Raw genomic sequence first — 18,612 nt, forward strand, 5'->3', positions numbered from 1 at the left:
CAATGCCACATCTCCAAGGATCCAGCCTATCCAGATCCCTCTGTAGGGCCTTCCTACCCCCAGGCACATCAACATGTCCTCCCAACTTGGTGTCATCTGCAAACTTACTGAGGCTGCACTCAATCCCCATTGGCAGGAAAGAAGCAGCAGCAGCACAACCCTGCCTCATTTTCGTTCACAATTAACAGAGCATCTTGTCAGTGCTCAACACGTTGAGGCACAGCAGCCACAAAAGCTCCCCCCTTCCACCCTACAGCCAAAAGGCCACTGCAGGTGGTGAGGGAAAGCATCTCTCAGCCCTCCAAGAAAATCTTAATGTAAACCTCAACAAAGATCACTGTTTAGAACAGAGGATTCCATCCTGGCACGGAGGAGTGAGCAGGCTCCAGCTCTTGCTTCTGTGGGATGAGGAAACCAGAATGTTGATTCTTCAGGACTTAACGGAAAGGAGGAGATCATCTTTAATGAATTTTTAATGAATATTTAAGGGCATGACATTGGTATCAAAAAGCAATAATGTCTAATACCACCCTCAGAATCGTTAACGAAGTGCTGCAATAGGTTTTTCCATGCACAACAAACTGCGATAGCACGAAGATGCACTGTAACAGCAGGCTGCAATGGGAGAGCTGGGTCCACCTCATCCCAGCCCTTGGCCCTCCAGAAAATGGGGAGCCTCTCTATGCAGCCCCAGCCCTGGCACTGGCTTGGGATGCAGTCTTTATTGCAGTGAAATCGGAGGTGCCAGAGCCCCTTGGACCCAAACACTAAGCAGTCATTAATTCTCAATTAGCTACAGTCGCAGGTTAAGGGAGGGAGACTGGGGTGAGGAGGAGGAAGAATAATCTAGAAACAACAAAACCTCATAAATTAGGCTTCCAGAATGTACAATAAGGGCATAAAGGAGAAGATGGGTCAGTGGGGAAGTCGGTCAAGCACAGCATCAGATGACAGAAGATAAAGAACTGCCCCTCACTTTGCCTCTCTCCATTACCCACAGAGGACGCGCAGATGCTTCTGTGAGTAACTGTGTAAGCCCCAGAGCTGGTGGGACTGCTGGGGACAATGACAGAACCGTGGCCGTGCCCACGGATGCAGGCAGAGGCCAAGCAGGGAAGTGTCACGGGGGTGTCCATCTATGGTGCAGGACAGCATGGGCTGGAGCTGCTCAGCAGAGGGACACGTCTCCATGTCACCTACCCAATCCAGGGCGGACTCGCTGGGGGCTCAGGCACCACAGCTCGCTATATCATTCTAAATGCTGAGATCTGAGGTCCCTGCTCAGCTGCCATTCCTTGGGAAGGCAAACAAGCAGGTGTGCACGCTGACCCACACAGCAGGCCACAGGGCCCGTTCTGCAGCAGGAAATTTCAGCCAGGGCTACAGTGCAAACCACATGCCACAGTGCTGAGCCTTAACCACGGCAACTGCGGCACATCTGCTGGCAAACTCAGCCCTGCAGCAACAGCAACACGGCACGGTGATGGAGGAAACACCGGGAAGCGCCGCGGTGGCCGGATCAGTTGGACCGAGGAGCGATGCCCTGTTCTGCCAGCAGAAAACACCACCAACAAGGCAACCATTGTCGGCAGAGCCTTCGAAACCACGTCCTTAAGATGGGCACTCATTTATGAGATGGGCTCTCATTTTTCTGCGTAGCTTTCAGGAGGAAATGAAGCGTGGAGTGGAGAACACTGGTGACCATCTGGCCATTCACAGCCCATCAGTTTGTTATGACACCAAACACATAATAAAGCACAAAAGATTGCACAGGAGGTAGGGAGAAAGCGCTTTGATATGTTTTTCTCCCCTTGCCACCGAAGCCTGCTCTTCCCTTGCACTGCACACACTCATGCCCCGCGCTTGGCCGTGCTGCGTCCGGCCCTTCCACAGCTCCCCTGGGAGACTTCCATTGGCAGCCCGGCACAAAGCAATATTCAAATGGCTGCACTGGGATCTGAAGAGAAAATGGAAACTTTCTTGTGTGAGAACCTTACAAAAGAGATCAAAGGAGCCTAAATGGCCAGGGGAGGGCAAGGAGGGAGGGGAGGGAGCGGGGGATTGAGGCCTCGTCCTCTGAAGGGAGGAGGAATTCCCAGGAAGATAATAAGATGATCTGAAGGAGATCTTGCAATGTGAAAAGCTGGAGGAAAGGCAGAGCCCTGCGACAAGACACCTCTGCGGCTGCCGGGATGGGGACCCTGGCATCCCGCAGTGGGGCGGAGGCGGCAGCAAGAGGGCGGATGGGGTTTCAGCCCCAGCCTCCCGCCAGCTCCTCGCCTTACAACAGGAAACATGGCTCTTTCTGCCCGTGTTTCCCACCTATAAAACGGGCCTCCTTCAAAAGGCGAGGGGCAAGTTAATTTGTGCCTGCAGGCACTTCAAGGGCCCTGCATAAAGGAAGCAAGTACCTGGCCTGGCGCGCTTTGAGGATGCTGGCATTGTCCTAGCCCTGTGCTAACTTCCTCTCCAACCAGGCTTTTGATAGCCTGTTCTTGGCTTTTCTTTCTTTACGGATGTAATCTGCATCGCTGACATCTCAACAAAGATAAAATCAGTCTCCCACGTCAGGCATTACCGGTGTTTGCTTCCCAGACAAACCCGAACGGCAATCACTTGTACCTCTCAGCTGGAAAATTCAGGCAAAATGAGATTCAGATGGAGAAGCTGCTTCCAGAGGGAGGGTGAGCCAAGCCAGGATGAATCCAGCTGCCTGCCTTTGGCTCCCCTGGGGAAGGACAGCCCCCCTCAACATCAGGCACTTTATGGATGGCAACACAGGTTCGACTCTTGTACAGTGCAGCTCACGCCCAAAAGGGCTGCATGAAGGGTATACCATGCCACTGCCCCCCTCTCTGCTCATCTCCAACACAGAAGCAACTCCCTTCTACAGTGAGGCTGGGCTCTGGTGGCCCTCTTAGGGACAAATTCTCATCTTGGTTTCCCAGGTGAAAATCCACAGTAATCCTATCCCAGACAAACTGCTGCTGCTCAGCAGCTGATGTTCAGCTCCCTAAAGAGGCTCTTTGCAGCACTGAGAAACTGTGCTACCCTTTCCCCTCTCCTCCAATTGCTAACTGGCACAGTCAAGTGTATCTAATAGCTGTATTTTTACAACATCATAGATTTTTCAAGTAATTTCTTCTGGCTCTGCCTGTCTGCTACCTAGAAATCAGCTTTGTGCTTGGGTATAGAGCCTCTGCTACACACAGCATGTGCAGAGCCATCTTGCAGCAGCTCAAAATCGTTTGTGTCAGTACAGTGAGGTTTTCTCAATGCTTGGGTTGTTCTCAATGCCTGGGCTGTGTTGCTTGAAAAGAGGACTCCCAGGCCAGCTGGCAGTGCTCATTGCACAGCTCACTCAGAAATGCAACAGCAAAAGAAATGGCAAGTTCTCACCTCCTGCCGGCACCTGGGACCCAGGAGGATCACTCAGCCCCGTACAAGTTCCTTTTCTGCACTGCTCCCTGCTGCTCCCAAGGCAAAAGGAGCAGGGATGCCAGCACGTGGGGACTGCAGGCGCTGTCAGATCACCGCAGCCGCTCTCGGGACCTGTCAGGTGAGCATCAGGGCTGGAGCAGGGCACTTTCCCCATCACCAGCATGAAAGGTTCAATTAGCTTGCTCTGGCAGGAGGTGTATAATTTCAGATTCAGGATATCATCAGTCAATAGTTAATGAGTGAACTGATGAGAGCGTGCACGATGCTTTAAGTGGACTAGCCTGAAGAGGAGGTGAGTGCCTGTAATCAGGGGCAGATTACTGCCATTCAGAGCACACTGCCAGCTGGGTTTGCCTTCTGAAATACTTGCCTGGCTCCCCTCACCATGAAGACTGGTTGCACAGAGCATGTGCAGGGGATCTGTTTGGTTTCTTCAGTGCTGAACTCTACTCTGGGCTGAACTGCCCTCTCACAGTGACATTGCAGGACAGTTGCTGTGGGGAAGGGGAGCAGCCTGCACTCTCTGAGCACGAACCCCTAATGAGGCTTTACTCACAATGGAGCAAGAGGCTCAGACGCAGTGTCAACTGCTAAAGCAAACAGTCTTGCTGACTTTCTGGAAGCAGCTTTAGATTCATTTGTGCCATATCCACTCCTGGATACCACTGCATGAACGATGCAGATTTCTCCAATATGAGAATGGTGCCCACATCCCTGTATCACTAAGACCATGCAGAGGGTAAGAGACAGATCTGGCTAACTAATTCAGCCCGTGCTTTCTGCTGAGATGTACAGGTAACAACTGAAGTCTGCTAAGCCATATACTTATGAGGAGGTGCTAAGACACTGCAACTCTTGCAGCTGAGGCCTCAGTTCAAGGATACCAAGTTACCACTCACCTTTGTGGGACAAAGAGACTTCCACCTACCTGGAAAACCACGTCTAGAAAAGAAGCGCTTTGTCTGACACCATCACAGAAGCCCAAACCAACCTGTCACGGTGCCCAGGGACACGCAGAGGCTGTGCAAAGCGCATGGGCATCACCACTCTGCAGTTGTCACACCCTTGTTGTGCTCACCTTGTACGACGAGCCTGCCCTGAGCAGTCCTTCGCACCCGAGTGCCAGGTTTGTTCGCGGCGCACACGTAGATGCCAGAGTGCTGCACGCTGAGGTCCGAGATCATGAGATTTCCTGTCCCCAGCACCTGGATTCCCTCCACGCCGATCGGGCGGCCATCTGTAAGAGGGGGAAAAGTATAAGGGCTGCACACTGGGCCTTTGTGTGAAATTCTCCAGGGCGCAGTCTTTGTTGAGACCCGATCTAAGTACTTATGGAGTGGTACCATGCTCTGTTACTGGGATTTGCCAAGTCAAGTCAATGGGTTTTAGTTGATGCTCTTAGCAGAACTGCCTTTGGAGAAAAACAGGATTCTCAGTTAAGTGTCTGCCCAAAGCCACATATTGCGCTGCTTGGAAAACCGAGGTACCATCACAGGAAATGTGGAAGCTTTCAACGTCGTGTTCAGGTTAAGATGAAGTTCCCAGAATGCTTTTCAATAGAGCAATAAAACCAAGTGAAATCGTACCAATTTCTGCAAGTCGTTGCCTGGGTTCTTACACTGAACTGGCCAAGGATCCCGCCAGCTCTGCTTCCAACAGACATGTTGTGGAAAGCATGCAGACACCCTGGTGCACTTCCCTAGCCACCAGCAATTTATGACCTGTGGATTGAGCTAGAAGTGATGCTTTTGTGTCTGCTAACCCTTGGTGGATCTGTCTACTGCTTTTGGAAATGGTATGAACATTGTATTTTCAATTTCTGAACTCCTGAGTACACAGAATAGCTGGGAGCCAAACTCTGAGCTGGACAGCTTGACCTGCTCAGCTGCATTGGCTTGGAAGGGCAATGGGAAGGGCTGCCTTCATCCTGAGTGCTGGGTCTGAAGGAGGATGGCTGGAGAACAGCAATATTTTCAGAACTGAAGCACTGAACATGAAATAGTTCAGTATCAGAGTATCTGCCTTTTTCCAACAAAGCCTGTTTTCACTGGAAAACTCCCTGCCAGCTCTAATTACAATGTGTTTCATTAGTATCAGGCTATTGCTTTTTACTGTTTCATTGGTTTGTGTTTTAAGACACTGTCTGACAAAGGCAGCTCTAAATCACTCCTAGGATGTGTCAGGGTGTCTGAGCAGAGGGGCAGGGCAGGGGACTCGTCTTACTGGAGCAGCAGTTAAAGACAGCACACTTTCCTCTGATGGGGACCGGGAATCCAGTTCCTCTCCTGCCTTTGCTCATAGAGATGTTTAAAGAGCTTACAGAAACGAAGAAGCAAGAATCGTCCTCGAAGATCGCCCCATCTGAATAGCCCATGAGACATCCAGGTGTGCGTGCTCCCCAACAGCAGAAGAGTCTGTGCCTTACACTTCAAAGCTGTGGCTAGGAAACCCATCCAAAAAATTCCTCCTGGGAGCTTTGCTGCTCTGTGCCATAGTCTTACATAGGCAACTGAAGAAACCCAAGAAAACCTGAATTGCTCTGCAGGAAGCAATGTGCATGGGGAAGGCTCTGAGATGATCTGTCTTTGGGTTTCTGTGTCTGGGGCAGTTCTGAGCGATGCTGGGGAGCAGCCCTCCAGTCTGCCTCCAAGTTGAACATCAGCCCACGGGCAGATGTGTTCTTGGGGCCCATTAGTACCAGAGGACCTCAGGAAAGTTACCTTGCAATAGTATGCTTTAGATCTAATCTTATGCTCTGAGGAATAAAGAATATTATGAGGATTGGATCTGCTGGATAACCAACAGCCTCTGGAATAGACTGGGAAAAGAGAAAGGCAAAGCAACACTCAGAAAGAAGGACAAATTAACCACCAAGACAAATGGATCCACTTGGAAAGGCAAGGATGGGATGGGATGCTTGTGCCCCTGGCAGCAGCAGTGAGAGCAGCGCATGTGAGGGCTCCCATTTCAGACTGGCAGCATCGTGCTACTGGCAAAACATGGTCCAAAAGCTACCGAGCACTCCATAAACATCTCTCCTGTCATGCTCTTTGCATTGTTTTTCAGGAAATTTTTAAACTTCAAGGTTTCCTTGCTTCATTAGGCAGGCAATGCTAGATGACTTCATTATTTGCATTGCAAAGAAAAATGCCTGGGTCTTCTAGACAGAGAAAAACAATGTCATTAAATGATTAAATGATCACATAGCTGGCCAAGCCACTGCAGCAGTAAATGGCTCAGTCATAAAAAGGACAATAAAACATGACCTGTCCCGCATTTAATGAGCAATAAGAAGGAACCATTTCCTTCAAACATCATTTGAACTGAAGTGTAAAGAGGTCTGAATTAAATTCAAATTGAACTTGATTTCATCTTTTAAATTAGACCTTTTGGAAGCCCGTTTTTACAATGGGTGTAAAAATCAAATCTCCCTCTCGAGTGAGGGACGGGATCAGCGAAAATGCGAAGCGGCCATACCTGGATGCTTCATCCCATCACTGCCTTAAGAAACACCACAGATATGTGACTTGAATGTCAGTAGATTTACTGTATTATTTATCATGTGCTACATAATTTAAGCACAACAGTCCCAGCCTGCAGCAGATACTCCACACAGCCCAAATACCTGCATCGATACTTCCTCAGTCATTTCTCGGGCTCCCAGTATTAATTAGAGGTGTGATGCTCCGAAGAAACGTCTCCTGTCAACCCAGCATCTTTCATTTCCCTGAAGAACAAAGCCCTCCGAGCCCAGAATCCCCCAGGGAACTGCTGTTTGATTCAAAGAGCACAGCCACCAGCAGCCAGGCAGGATCCCTGTGCCAGATCAGCCTGTACGTTTCTTGCTCCATTGCTGTTATCCAAAAAGTCCCGTAAAGGGCCTCTACCATAACATCTACACTTTCTCAGCTCATGCTGTCCTCCTTGCTCTACTTGCTTCGAAGGTAAAGAGCCAGATCCTGCACTCTTGAACCCCAATGGGAGGGCTGGGACACGAGGGAGGGCCACGCAGCACCACACAGCTGTGATGGGTTTGGAGAAATGCATGGAAAGGGCTCTGGAACACAAACCAGCTCAACCTGAGCCATCCTGTGATCAGTTAGGTGGTTTTCAGCTAGTATCAGGTCTAACTTGGTAACACTGACAAGGTGTACAAATAATACGGAGCATTTACACAAGAAATCCCTTGTATTCAGAAAGCTCAGCACTTTGCAGAAGTGATGCGCAGAGGGACTGATGTCTCACATCCACTTTGCAATGACTGACATCTATTTTAACCTTGTTTTTTCTTGCAGGGTCCAGAACAGGCTTGGATCAAGGGATTAAGATGCTGAAAACCCACCTCCCTGGCACTGCTTCCCAACAACAAGTCATCACTCCAGGCTTCAAACTGTTGATCATTTACTATGACCTTCCACTTATGAATCAGAAGCAGAATATCTGGGGGCTGAAAATAAGCCAGACTAAGGGGAAATGTCCGCCACATTATCTTTGTCAGTCCTTAACTGAAGAGAGATGATGGATGTGAAGAGCAGCCAGGCAACTGACGAATAAACTGGAGCATGCTCCAAATGGGAGATGCTCCCAAAGAACACCTGGCTGTGGACAACTAGAGGCTCCCAGGTTTCCCGTTGGAGCAAAGGCTGGATGGAAGATGCCTGGGGTTTGGGAGCCGCATTATTTATTTTTCCAAGGTGTACATGATGCCTCCTGGAGTCCTTTCTCTGCCTGCTAAGAAGTGATTGGCACACTCGTACCAATTACGGGGACCTGTTAAAACGTGCCAGGCGATATGAATATGCAACAACACGAACGCCTTTCTTTTATAAGTAGCAAGTAGAAAGACAGTAACAACTTTCTAATGTTGATCATTTAGGTCTTTTGAGAATTCTTTGTATTGTGCCATAGTAGCCTTCCACTTTTTAGGCACATGGGTCTCCTGCTCCAGCGGACACTGGGCACAGTGGATTAGCATATTTAGAGTACATTGCAACAGTTGACTATTCAGTATGTGAAGTGGTGAAATTTACTCTATTATTTCTAAACACTTACAGGAACGGCGCTCCTGTCAACCAGTCAGCCATCTATTGCAAGCTTCTGTGTCCAATAAGTTACCAATTAATTGGCTCCTACAATTGTTGTATAGTTTACTTCTTGAATGGCTCCCTCTTTAGTAATTTCCTTCCCATTGTGTGACCCTTTCTGACAACTCCTGTATAACGCTATCAGATAATCACTGTCTTTTCTTTTTCGCCTCACTTTTCTGTATCTCTCTAAATAGTGCATTATTCAGCCTTGGTACCTTTTATGGAGGCCAGCTCAGTGGCCTGTCAGTTAAAGGGTAAGGATACATTAAAATCGTCATTCATTCAAAAGGCTTTGCAGTAAGTGCCCGGGATATTCATTTGTGCACACATACAGGTCCAAGCCTGAAGTGTGTAGCCCTGAAAGGAAAAGCCCCTATCTACCCTGAACAAACTCTTAATGATTTTACATTTCTCTCCAAGCCTGCTCTCTAATGAATGTTGACATTTCATGCACTGCGACACACAGGAATTCTGTTTGTGGTCAGGGGCTACAACATATTCCCAAGGAAATTAAATTCAAAATTGATTGTGCGACAGTCAAAAACCGGCCCAGAAATTGAATGACTTCCTCCAAGCAAAATATAGCTGCCTTTCCTACTGAAAACCAGCCAGGTTTTAGCAAAGGCAAAGCAGAATGTGCAAATGTTTTTATGGCTTGCTTTCCCTTGCAACAGAAAGCTGTAACAGCAAAATTGTTCTTTTGCCTCTTTCTGGTAGAAGAAATGCCACAACATCAAAACTGAGAGCGAACGGGTTGAAACAGACCCTCCAAAATGGCAGCACACCCCGTGCAAAATCCTGGCGCTACAGCAATGCCGTGACTCTTTCCCTCCACCAAGCAGGACAGATTGTCACATATCGTTGACTTTTTCATTTAAATTAAGTCAGGTCTATTGCCAAATCAGCTGCATCTCTTTTAAGACTTCATGGGCATGGATTTTATCATTTCTGGGAGGGGATGAAGGCAGGAAAGTGCTTCTGAAATCACTGCAAAGAGATGACAGGCCCACAGGCTCATCAGAGGGCCCGAAAGCCACATCGCTGTTGAGACTGGTGAAATATTATGAAGATATTGTCATCCTTTGGACATGGAACACTCACACTGAAGGGGAGGGAAAGTAATGAGATCTCCTTCCCATTTAGTAGCTCTAAATCTGCTGCTTTGCCGCAAGGGGTGTTTATTTTTGGTGGAAGGCAACGCTGAGCTCACACCATCCAGACAAACCTAGCATGAAGCTATTACATCTTCATTATTGCACTGCTCTATAGAGACAAGTGTTTTGAAGAAGGTAATAAGCACTTATAATTAAGGCAATTATAACGTAGTTTATTATAGTTGAGCGCTAACGTAGAGCCGCTTTGTGTCCAAGAGAACCAAAACAGCGCTAGAGCCTATCTGGGGAATTTTTAAACCAGCATCAATCTGATGGTTATGGCTCTGGGGGAAAAAAAAGCAGTCAGTGGCAGACACGAGTTGATTTTATAATCCACCAGAGGAAGTGAGCAGGAGGGCAAGCGTGGAGAAACGGCACGACTGCTGCTGGGAACATGTCCTTGTGCTCTCACAGATGGCTCTGCAGTGGGACATCACTCCACCCACAAGCCTGACTTGACCCCAGCAGCACGGCCCTGAAGCCCCATGTCCAGCCCAGCAGCGCAGGACAAGATTATCCCAGTGTGTGCTTCAGAGCCACTTGGGGTGACTCAGGGAGATGAGCTTCTAAAAACAACACGACCTTGCAGGCCACGAGGCCTTGGGAAATGCTAACTGACCCCAGCCCTACAGCACGCTCACAGAGTTACAAGCTCCAGAAGACAAACCAAAAGCCTTCAGCTCTTTGCTCAGCACAGACGTCTGCTGGGCAACGGAAGCGTTGCTCTGCACAAAGTATTTTCTGAGCTAGCATCCCAGTTAAAGCCTAAAATAACCCTTGCTCTCAGACTGGGAAAAACATTACATTTTGCTTGTATGAGGCCATCAGACACTGGCTCTGGTTTCCATGTTGATTAAAGAACACCACTGACCTCAGCAGCGAGCATCTGTTTTTTCAGAGCTTCAGACATGCTACCTTCAGCTCTCTCTGCTTTTATAGAACTCTCTGAACAGGCAGCAAGTTTCTTTCAAGTCTGTTTTACATGGAAGACATGTTTGTGTATGATTTTGTTTCTCTGGGGCCAACAGTGGTGATGTTTTTGATGCAGCTGAAGCAGACGCTGTCACTCGGGGAAAGATAAAATTATCACCTTTCATGATACATCTACAGGTTGAACCAGCCCACTCCTTAACAGCTAAAAACAGGATCTCGGCAGAGAGAAAAAGCAGAGTGTAGACAAGAAGATAAAAAGCACTTCAAGCACACAATTCATCGCTGTAGGAATGGAAAGAGCGAATCACTCGTCGCTGAGATAGCCAGTGGCACTCCCTGTTTCCCACGTGATGGCAATGGGGAGGCATCCCATCACCCCGGGGCTTACCTAGGCGGCTCCAGGAGACGATGGGCCGCGGGTTGCCCGTCGCGATGCACTCCAGCACCGCGGTCTGGTGCACCGTCAGCGTGAGGTTCTCCGGCCCGACGAGAATCATGGGGTCCTTGTAAACGGTGGAGTGGGAGCCTGCAAGGACAGAGGCATCGTTAAAAGGCATCCGCGTGGCCTCGCAGCATCCGATTCTCTCTTGTTTGATGGAAGCACAGAGGGGGTCTGTTCGTCCTCTAAGTACAGATGAGGCGGCTGGTGCCATCCTCAAGAAATTTGGGAAAAACGTGAAACGAAAGGAGTGCAGTGTTTGTGAGGCAGTTGCATTGTCTGAATGTGTTTCAAGAGTGCACTGATATTTCTGGGGAAAACTCAGCCATCTGACCCAGCCACAGGCAGCCCTGCTGACCCCTGCCTATGTACAGCAGAGAGAAGGGAACTGCTCTGCTGGCTGCAGTGGTGGTTTCCTTGTCTTTTGCAGCACCCTGTGCTGGTTCACTCTGGTGTAACTGGTGCAGGCATGGCAGCATCACATGGCTCTGGGATAGCCATGGCACAATCACTGCTCACGGTGAGATCACAAATACTTAGCTGCACTACAGCAGCACCAACGGGCAGCAGCCCAGAACAAAACTCATCACCCAAGATGATCACAGAGTCATAGGATCTCCTGACATGGAAGGGACCCAAAAGGATCATTAAGTCCAACTCCTGGATCTATACTAAAAGCTCTGGTGCAAATACACTGGAACCAGCAGAAGCAAAGCATAAGAGACAGAAATCACATCTCACCAGGCAAAAGGAGGCTGGGGACAAAACCATCAACCTGTGTCATAGCTGAATCTCCTGTGTCTTCAGAAAGTGCCTTATTCCTGGGCCAAAGCTCCCATCAACCTTCGCTCCCACTTTTTCAGAAGGAAGCGAGAGAGGAATTAAAGGAGATATTCTCAGTTCTCTATCAGCAAAGCAAGAACACTGACAGCCTCCTCATTAGTCTTCACGCTCCCCATTTCCAACAAGAGCTGGGTTGCACTCCAGAAATGCTGAGGTCAAGCAACGTTTGAGGAATTTAAACAATCTGACAGCTGCTGCTGGCAAAAATGCTCTGTGAAAAACACCTGCAGAGAAAAATACATGGGCTGATCCCCCCGAGCAGGATGGGGCACGGGGGAGTGGGAGCAGAGGTCTGCAGTGCAGGGACTGTCCTGCACCAAAGAGAATCGCTGCACCAAAACCTATCTACAAGAGCTTTCCTCCAAGATTTCCTTTCTTCCTGCATTTTTTTAGGGTTACCCTTTCAGAGCAGGGGCATTTCACAGCGGTCCAAAGGGCCAGCGTGGATCAGAGCGGCTCGTGTGTTCATCATCCCTACAGGAAAAAAGCTCCGAGGTTGTGTCTAAATGGGCAAAATGCAAGAAAAATCACCGTGTCCGTGTGACTTAAGAGCTGACTTTCTCATTGAATGCATTTCACTGCAAGCCATAAAATGTAGATTTTTTTGATGAGAACCAGAATGCACAATAAATTCATATGACCGGTTGGCTAACCCCAAGAGACCTGAAAAACAATACCTTCCCCCTCAGTATCTCAGAGTGCCTTTAAAATCCATGTAAATTTATTGTTCTAAATCACAATGGTAAATGTTCACGCTTAGAATAATACGATATTATCATCGTATTATATACAGATTTCAGTATTTCAAAACACTGAAAAATGAAACGAATTGTTCAAGGTCACCCAAGAATATCAGTGAGCGGGAGCTGAGACCGAAGCAGAATTTATAAAATGCCCCGTTTTGCCAACAACAACAAAGGAATCACACTCTTTGATTTACACCCCGAGTCCTACATATGCAATCAGGCTTCTAGGCACGGGATCAGCTCCGTGAGTTTGGTCAGACCTTGACCATCTCTGGGATTGATGCTTCCACCACTGCCAGCTCCCATGGGTCCCCAGAGGGGACAGTCGCCCAGCAAGGACATGGCCACCCTCAGGCCATCAGGGAGAAGGTTTTCTCCTCCAGCCAAGATGCAGGGTTGGGGTTGAGGGAGTGACACAACGAGGGACTCTCATCCTCAGTGTTCAAGGCAACGTGAGGGGGATTTCTTCTGAAAGGGAAAAAGCCTCTGCTGATGCTCGCAGTCTGCAGGGACTCCACCAGCAGCAATTGCAGAGGATGGGGAGGTCCCCAGCTCTGTTGGAGTGACAGGCACTTCAGCAGTGATGGCACAGGCCGTCAGATCTCGATCAAAAGGACGGCAGCAGAGAGAGACACAGCTCGTGCTGAAAAGGTGTCTGTGCCGAGAGGCAGGCAGCCCCTCGGGAGCAGCTCCGCTAAGCAGGCACTTGAAAATAATCAATCAGCAGGGCTGCAAGGCAGGGCTGCTGGCAAGAGGAAGGGATGTGCTGCGAGCAGGCTACTCCTTCCCCTGCAGCAGCCATCCTCCTCTTTGCAAACACCCAAAGCACAAACCTGTTTCACTGAGATTCAACCCACTGCAGCGTGCTTCCGACGGGCTCAGAGCATGCAAAGGTGCAGTTACTGCTGCACTGCTCACGTGCAGTAACTGAAGCACAGCCCAAGCCCTTCAGCAGACACTTACACCCTGAGCCCGTATCCATCATCTGAGTGCTTGAAGGAAGAGAAAAACCACAAACATCGCATAGACAGGAAACCTGGAAAACATCCATTTGCAGTGAGGGATGGTAAGACAACAACTAACACTTTCTGTCCTACGAGAAACAATAACTCAGACCAGAAAATCGACACAAAGAACTTCAATGCACTGATAATTTACTGTACTCTTCCCCCTCCATGCGTCTACTGTTCACATAGATCAAGAGAACAGATCGGTAACAGGCATCAAAAGCTCCCAGGTCTTTCAGAACCAGTTAACCTGCTTTCTTTCCCCGCTAGAGCTGACATACACAGCATCACTCACTCCTCAGCTTCTCCCCATTTCACACACGCTGCTTTTTTACAGTCTGCAGGGGCTCATCTGACACTCGGTGCAGGTGTAAGCCTCCTGCTGCAGGAGCAGCAGCCAGGCATCTGGCTGGGAAGGTGAAGGCAGGCCGTGTGATTTCTAAGAAGAGAGACAATGGTGTCATTCACCACTGAGGCTGGGTTGTATAATTTGCCTTAATGCTTTCCACTTCCTTCATGCCAGGAGCAGCTACTGAAACATCAACGGAGACTAAAAGTGTTTTGAATTAAAAAGACTGACTGGCAAAGAAATTCCTAAGCAGAAGGAGGGAATCTAAAATCAAGCTTAGAAATTGCTCCATGGGGCTCCAGGAGGTCAGCTTGAGTCCCACATGGATGACTAATGGAAGATGGGCAATTGGCAGGTCAGTGGGGTGTGACACAGCTATGGAAACGTGGTAGCGTATTTGCAACCTCTTCCTTCCTCCAGGGTGCTCAAGCTCATCACTTCCATGGGACAGTTTGAGTGCTCTGATAAACGGATCGAACTTCTGCACACGCAAAGTGTGGATGTGAGTTGCTCTGGTTTGAATTCATGGTTTTATCACACCGTATCTCCAGCAGCAAACAAAAGAGCAGCCAGTATATGACTTGGGCCCCTTTTCTGTGGAGGGATCATAGGACTCTGTCATTTTTTCAGCTGGAGCTTTCAGGGGTGAAAACCTATTTTCTGCCAATTGCTTCAAATCTGGATGGAGAACTAAGCCAAAATTCAGTCCAGGGTGCTCAGAGTTTTTCCTTCTCATCTTCCAAAAGAAAGGTTAGCCCACTTTGGTTGCAGTGTAACACTAACAGCCCACAGAACATAATTCCCCTATTAGATAAATAATTGATCACCCTCTGTGCTGCAATTACTTCCAGGGTGGGCATGTCTCATAAGGAAATGATGAGTCTTCCACATCTCCAAAAGAATTTATTTAATGTAAAGCTGCTGTAACTCTTGTTGGCACTGTCCTCCCTCTCTCCAGAAACTGGCACTAGTTTGAAGGCAAAGAGACAGATTTATCCGCTACCAAATGGACTCATCTAGAACAAGGAAAGTGCTATTGCTGGACAGAGGATCACTCCTCAGTGCTGTCAGCTTGAAAATCTCTTAAATAGTCCTGGTTTAGAAGAGCAGCAAGTAGAAAAAAAAGGAGAGGCAGCCAGGATAGCGTGTGCTGGTACTGACCTGACACAGTGAGCCTGGCCTCTCGGCTGAACTTCACATTAGCAATATTGGTCGCAACGCAGTGAAAAATCCCACTATCTTCTGCTCTCAGTCCCGTAATCTGGAGGACCCCCTTGGGAAGCAGCGTGTACCTGCAGCAGGAGAAAAGCAGAATCAGAACCTTGCAAGGCAGGACACGACGTGAAAGCAGGAGATGACACCACGCAGGGGAAGGAGGTTGGGTCCCTTTTTTCATCTTCTGGTGCATCCTTGGGAAAGGACGGCTTCTGATGAAAGGCTACAAAGTAGGTGTTTCCTCCTTACCCTGGAAAGCTTTGGAAGTGCATTCTTATGTGAACACAGCTGATGTGTGAGTTACCTCTCACCAGCTGAAGCACAGTGGCTGCGGGCAAGCAGCAGGGGAAGAGTGGGTTCCGTACTCCCAGCTCCAGGTGCAACACAGGACTCAAACCCATGCAACCTTAAAACCTCAACTGCACAGAACAGAGTCTTTAAAACAGATATTGTGTGGGCATATATAACTACGAATATTTTGTGTACAAACAAACAGGCACGTTTGAGAGCACGCACGCATACACACACACATATATACGTGTACATACATCGCAGGTTGCTTGGCAACTGTGTGTTTAAATTGGCTGTTGTATGTCGTTACACTGTGATGAGTTAATAATCCATTTCCGTCTGGAAGATGAAGAATCTCTTTTTCTACAGCAGCATATGGTTAAGTGCCTATAACCTGCTCCCTGTGCCAGGCTCCACACGCGTGGCTCGGTGTCGGTGGCAGCGTGACAGCAATCAGTTCTACACGTCCCGACGTTGATTGCAATCTCTCCGGGACTTTAAAATGCCCATTGTTTTGGATGAATTATACCACGAGAAGCCTTCATTTTTGTTAACAATCTGCCCACAGCATTAGCAGATTCAATTCCAAAGCTATTATTCTGCCTTCAAAGCCTCCAAGTGCAAGACTCGGCATACAAATTTATATACACTTTATACGCAGAAATGCACCAAGCGTGATTAATGCAGAAATCCAATTCAGTTAGAGAAACAACCCTCATCACCCAGGACTGCTGGTGTCAGAGATTAATCTACTGAGCTAACAACAAAAATCTTCCCTAGAACTGTACTCCTATTAAAAGCCTGTTCAAAATCAGGACGCTGAACACAGAAAAACTGCTCCTAGGCCATGTCTTGGGCAAGCGCCCTGCCCCACAGGAGAAGCAGTGGGATGAGCACAGTTTGGGGTGGTCTGCCTTGCCCTCCCTGGTCATAGTGGAAAAAGAGTCCCTGTCACACCGGGATTGTGCCATGAGTCTGGCTGTCTGCACACCGGTGACCTCAGGCTCAAGAAGAGGCAATAATGCACGAGGGACTTCACCTATCCTGCAGCATCTCATCAGGATGTACACGAGGTGCCTGGCCCAATTCTGCACCCTTCACTCCTGCTGGTGCTTGGACCAGACGCCCTCCTCTGCCACATCGTTAGTTTAGCACTTGTATGAGTGAGGAGCCTTCAGAGGAGATTAAATTTAACAAATCAACCATGTACCGGGCTAAAAAAAGCTCAGATGAAAAACACCAAGAAAAACACAACCTGACAGTTGCAGTTTTCCACCGCAGGGTTGGGCCTCTTGGGTCCTTCTACTCCAAGTTCACCGTACCACTGAAAAGGTCAGGTATTGTTCCAATCCTCATGTTTTCTCCTGCCTCCAAAGAACCCAACCACGCGCTGCGGTACGGCTGACATTTTGAGAACAGAGGCTTTCAGGAAAAGTATTTACAGCTTCCTGGTTTCGCCTATTCCCCACGCACAGCCGTCCGTTGGCGATGGAGGTGTGCTGCGACCGATTGTCTCCCATCGCTGGTCATGCAGACCCCGAGCTGCAGCTGGGAACGCCGGTGCGGAGCACGAGCTTCCTGCCACCTGTCGGGATTAGGGATGTTTCCGACACGGACGGAGCAGCCTGGCAAACACAGGAAGCGAGGACGTGCCGTCCCAGGTCTAGCATGGGAGGAGGGGGGGGAGGTCGGGGTTTCTCTGCAGGAAGATTGCAGAGGAAACAGCAGCACCGTGGGATGCTGTGCAGAGCTTCCCTGCCGCCACCCATAAAACGCCACGCCGTGAGGGAGCTCGGTCTGGTGGCCGTGGTATAACTCAGTGCTTGCGGGGCTTCAGGAGATGCCTGTAAGACCAGAAATCACGATTCTGGCTTGGAAAGAGTTGCACAAAATGGGGCCACAGAGTGGTGAGGGATGCCAGAGTTGCTCTGAGCTCTGCCAGGACTGCTGGGGGGCTCTCCATGCTGGAACATCAACCTGAAGGAAGGCTGCCTCCTCTCAGGGGAGGACAACGTAAGCCTATGCCCCTGGCAAAATCAGCTAAAAGGGTTTATCTAGCTCTCCTGTAACACAGAATCACAGAATCATTTGAGTTGGAAGAGGCCTTTAAAGCTCATCTAGCCCAACTTCCCTGCAATGAACAGGGACACCTACAGCATGCAGTATTTCTGCACAGTCCTGGCCAGAAGGTGCCCAGACAACCCAAAACATGAACTGAAAGAGTCTTCCATGGCAGAAACGGTAGGTAAGAGTCTCAGACCACATCAGTCATGTAGTACAACTTTGTCACCTGTTTCTACTCATGGAGAGAACAGCGTTATGTAGCTTGGACTTGTCCTACCTTTCGTTGTCCGTGTTGACCGGCATGCGGTTCTTCTGCCAGAGGATGACGGGCTCAGGGAGGCCATGGATCTGGCACTGGAACCTTGCAACACCCCCTTCCTCCACCACCGCGTTCTGAGGGTGGATGTGGAAGTCAGACATGGCTGGAAGACACAAAGAGAGACAAAAATCATAGAATCACAGAATGGCTTGGGTTGGAATGGACCTTAACGATCATCTAGTTCCAAGCCCTGCCCTGGGCTGGCTGCCCCCTACCAGATCAGGCTGCCAAGGGCCCCACTCAACCTGACCTCAGGCACCTCCAGGCATTGGGCATCCACAGCTCTCTGGGCTGCCTGTGCCAGGGCCTCAAAAATATTCACGTGTGAAAAGAGATGCATGACCAGCAGCTGCACGTGACCTACAAATATCCCACGTTCCTAGAGCTGGCAAACAGCATTGTCCTGCATCCACCCTGGCAGAAGAGCAGGCTGTTTGAAGCCTATTCTCCTGCCTCGTGGCCAACTCTTGCTGTACACCTGCACACTGAGCTGACTGATTCGTTGTACCTTCTACCTTCCAGCATCCCCAGGCTGCAGAGCAACAGGCTTCAGGCAGCAAAGAGCAGGCTGCCAAGAGCTCAGCAGCTCAGCTCACCAACATTGTTGATGTCGAGACCACCCCACAGTGAATGACAGACCCCAGTGTGCCCACGCAGGGTGAATGCAGACCTGCCCGCTGCAGCACAGCCACAGCTGTAACCATTGTGCAGAAAGACGCTGGCA

The 18,612-nt window shown here is 49.1% G+C and overlaps 1 protein-coding gene across 1 annotated transcript in view; it reads right to left on the reverse strand.

Moving 5' to 3' along the window:
• IGDCC3 (immunoglobulin superfamily DCC subclass member 3) overlaps positions 1 to 18,612 on the reverse strand; it is an 88,505-nt gene that overhangs the window by 22,283 nt on the left and 47,610 nt on the right. The window contains exons 3-6 of the mRNA XM_021406811.1: positions 17,847 to 17,991; positions 15,161 to 15,291; positions 11,004 to 11,141; positions 4,520 to 4,678 (exon numbers count right to left, since the gene is read on the reverse strand). Coding sequence (XP_021262486.1) covers positions 4,520 to 4,678; positions 11,004 to 11,141; positions 15,161 to 15,291; positions 17,847 to 17,991 — 573 coding nt within the window. The remainder of the gene's footprint in view (positions 1 to 4,519; positions 4,679 to 11,003; positions 11,142 to 15,160; positions 15,292 to 17,846; positions 17,992 to 18,612) is intronic.

The sequence above is a fragment of the Numida meleagris genome, chromosome 9, assembly GCF_002078875.1.
Source record: "Numida meleagris isolate 19003 breed g44 Domestic line chromosome 9, NumMel1.0, whole genome shotgun sequence".
NCBI lineage: Eukaryota > Metazoa > Chordata > Aves > Galliformes > Numididae > Numida > Numida meleagris.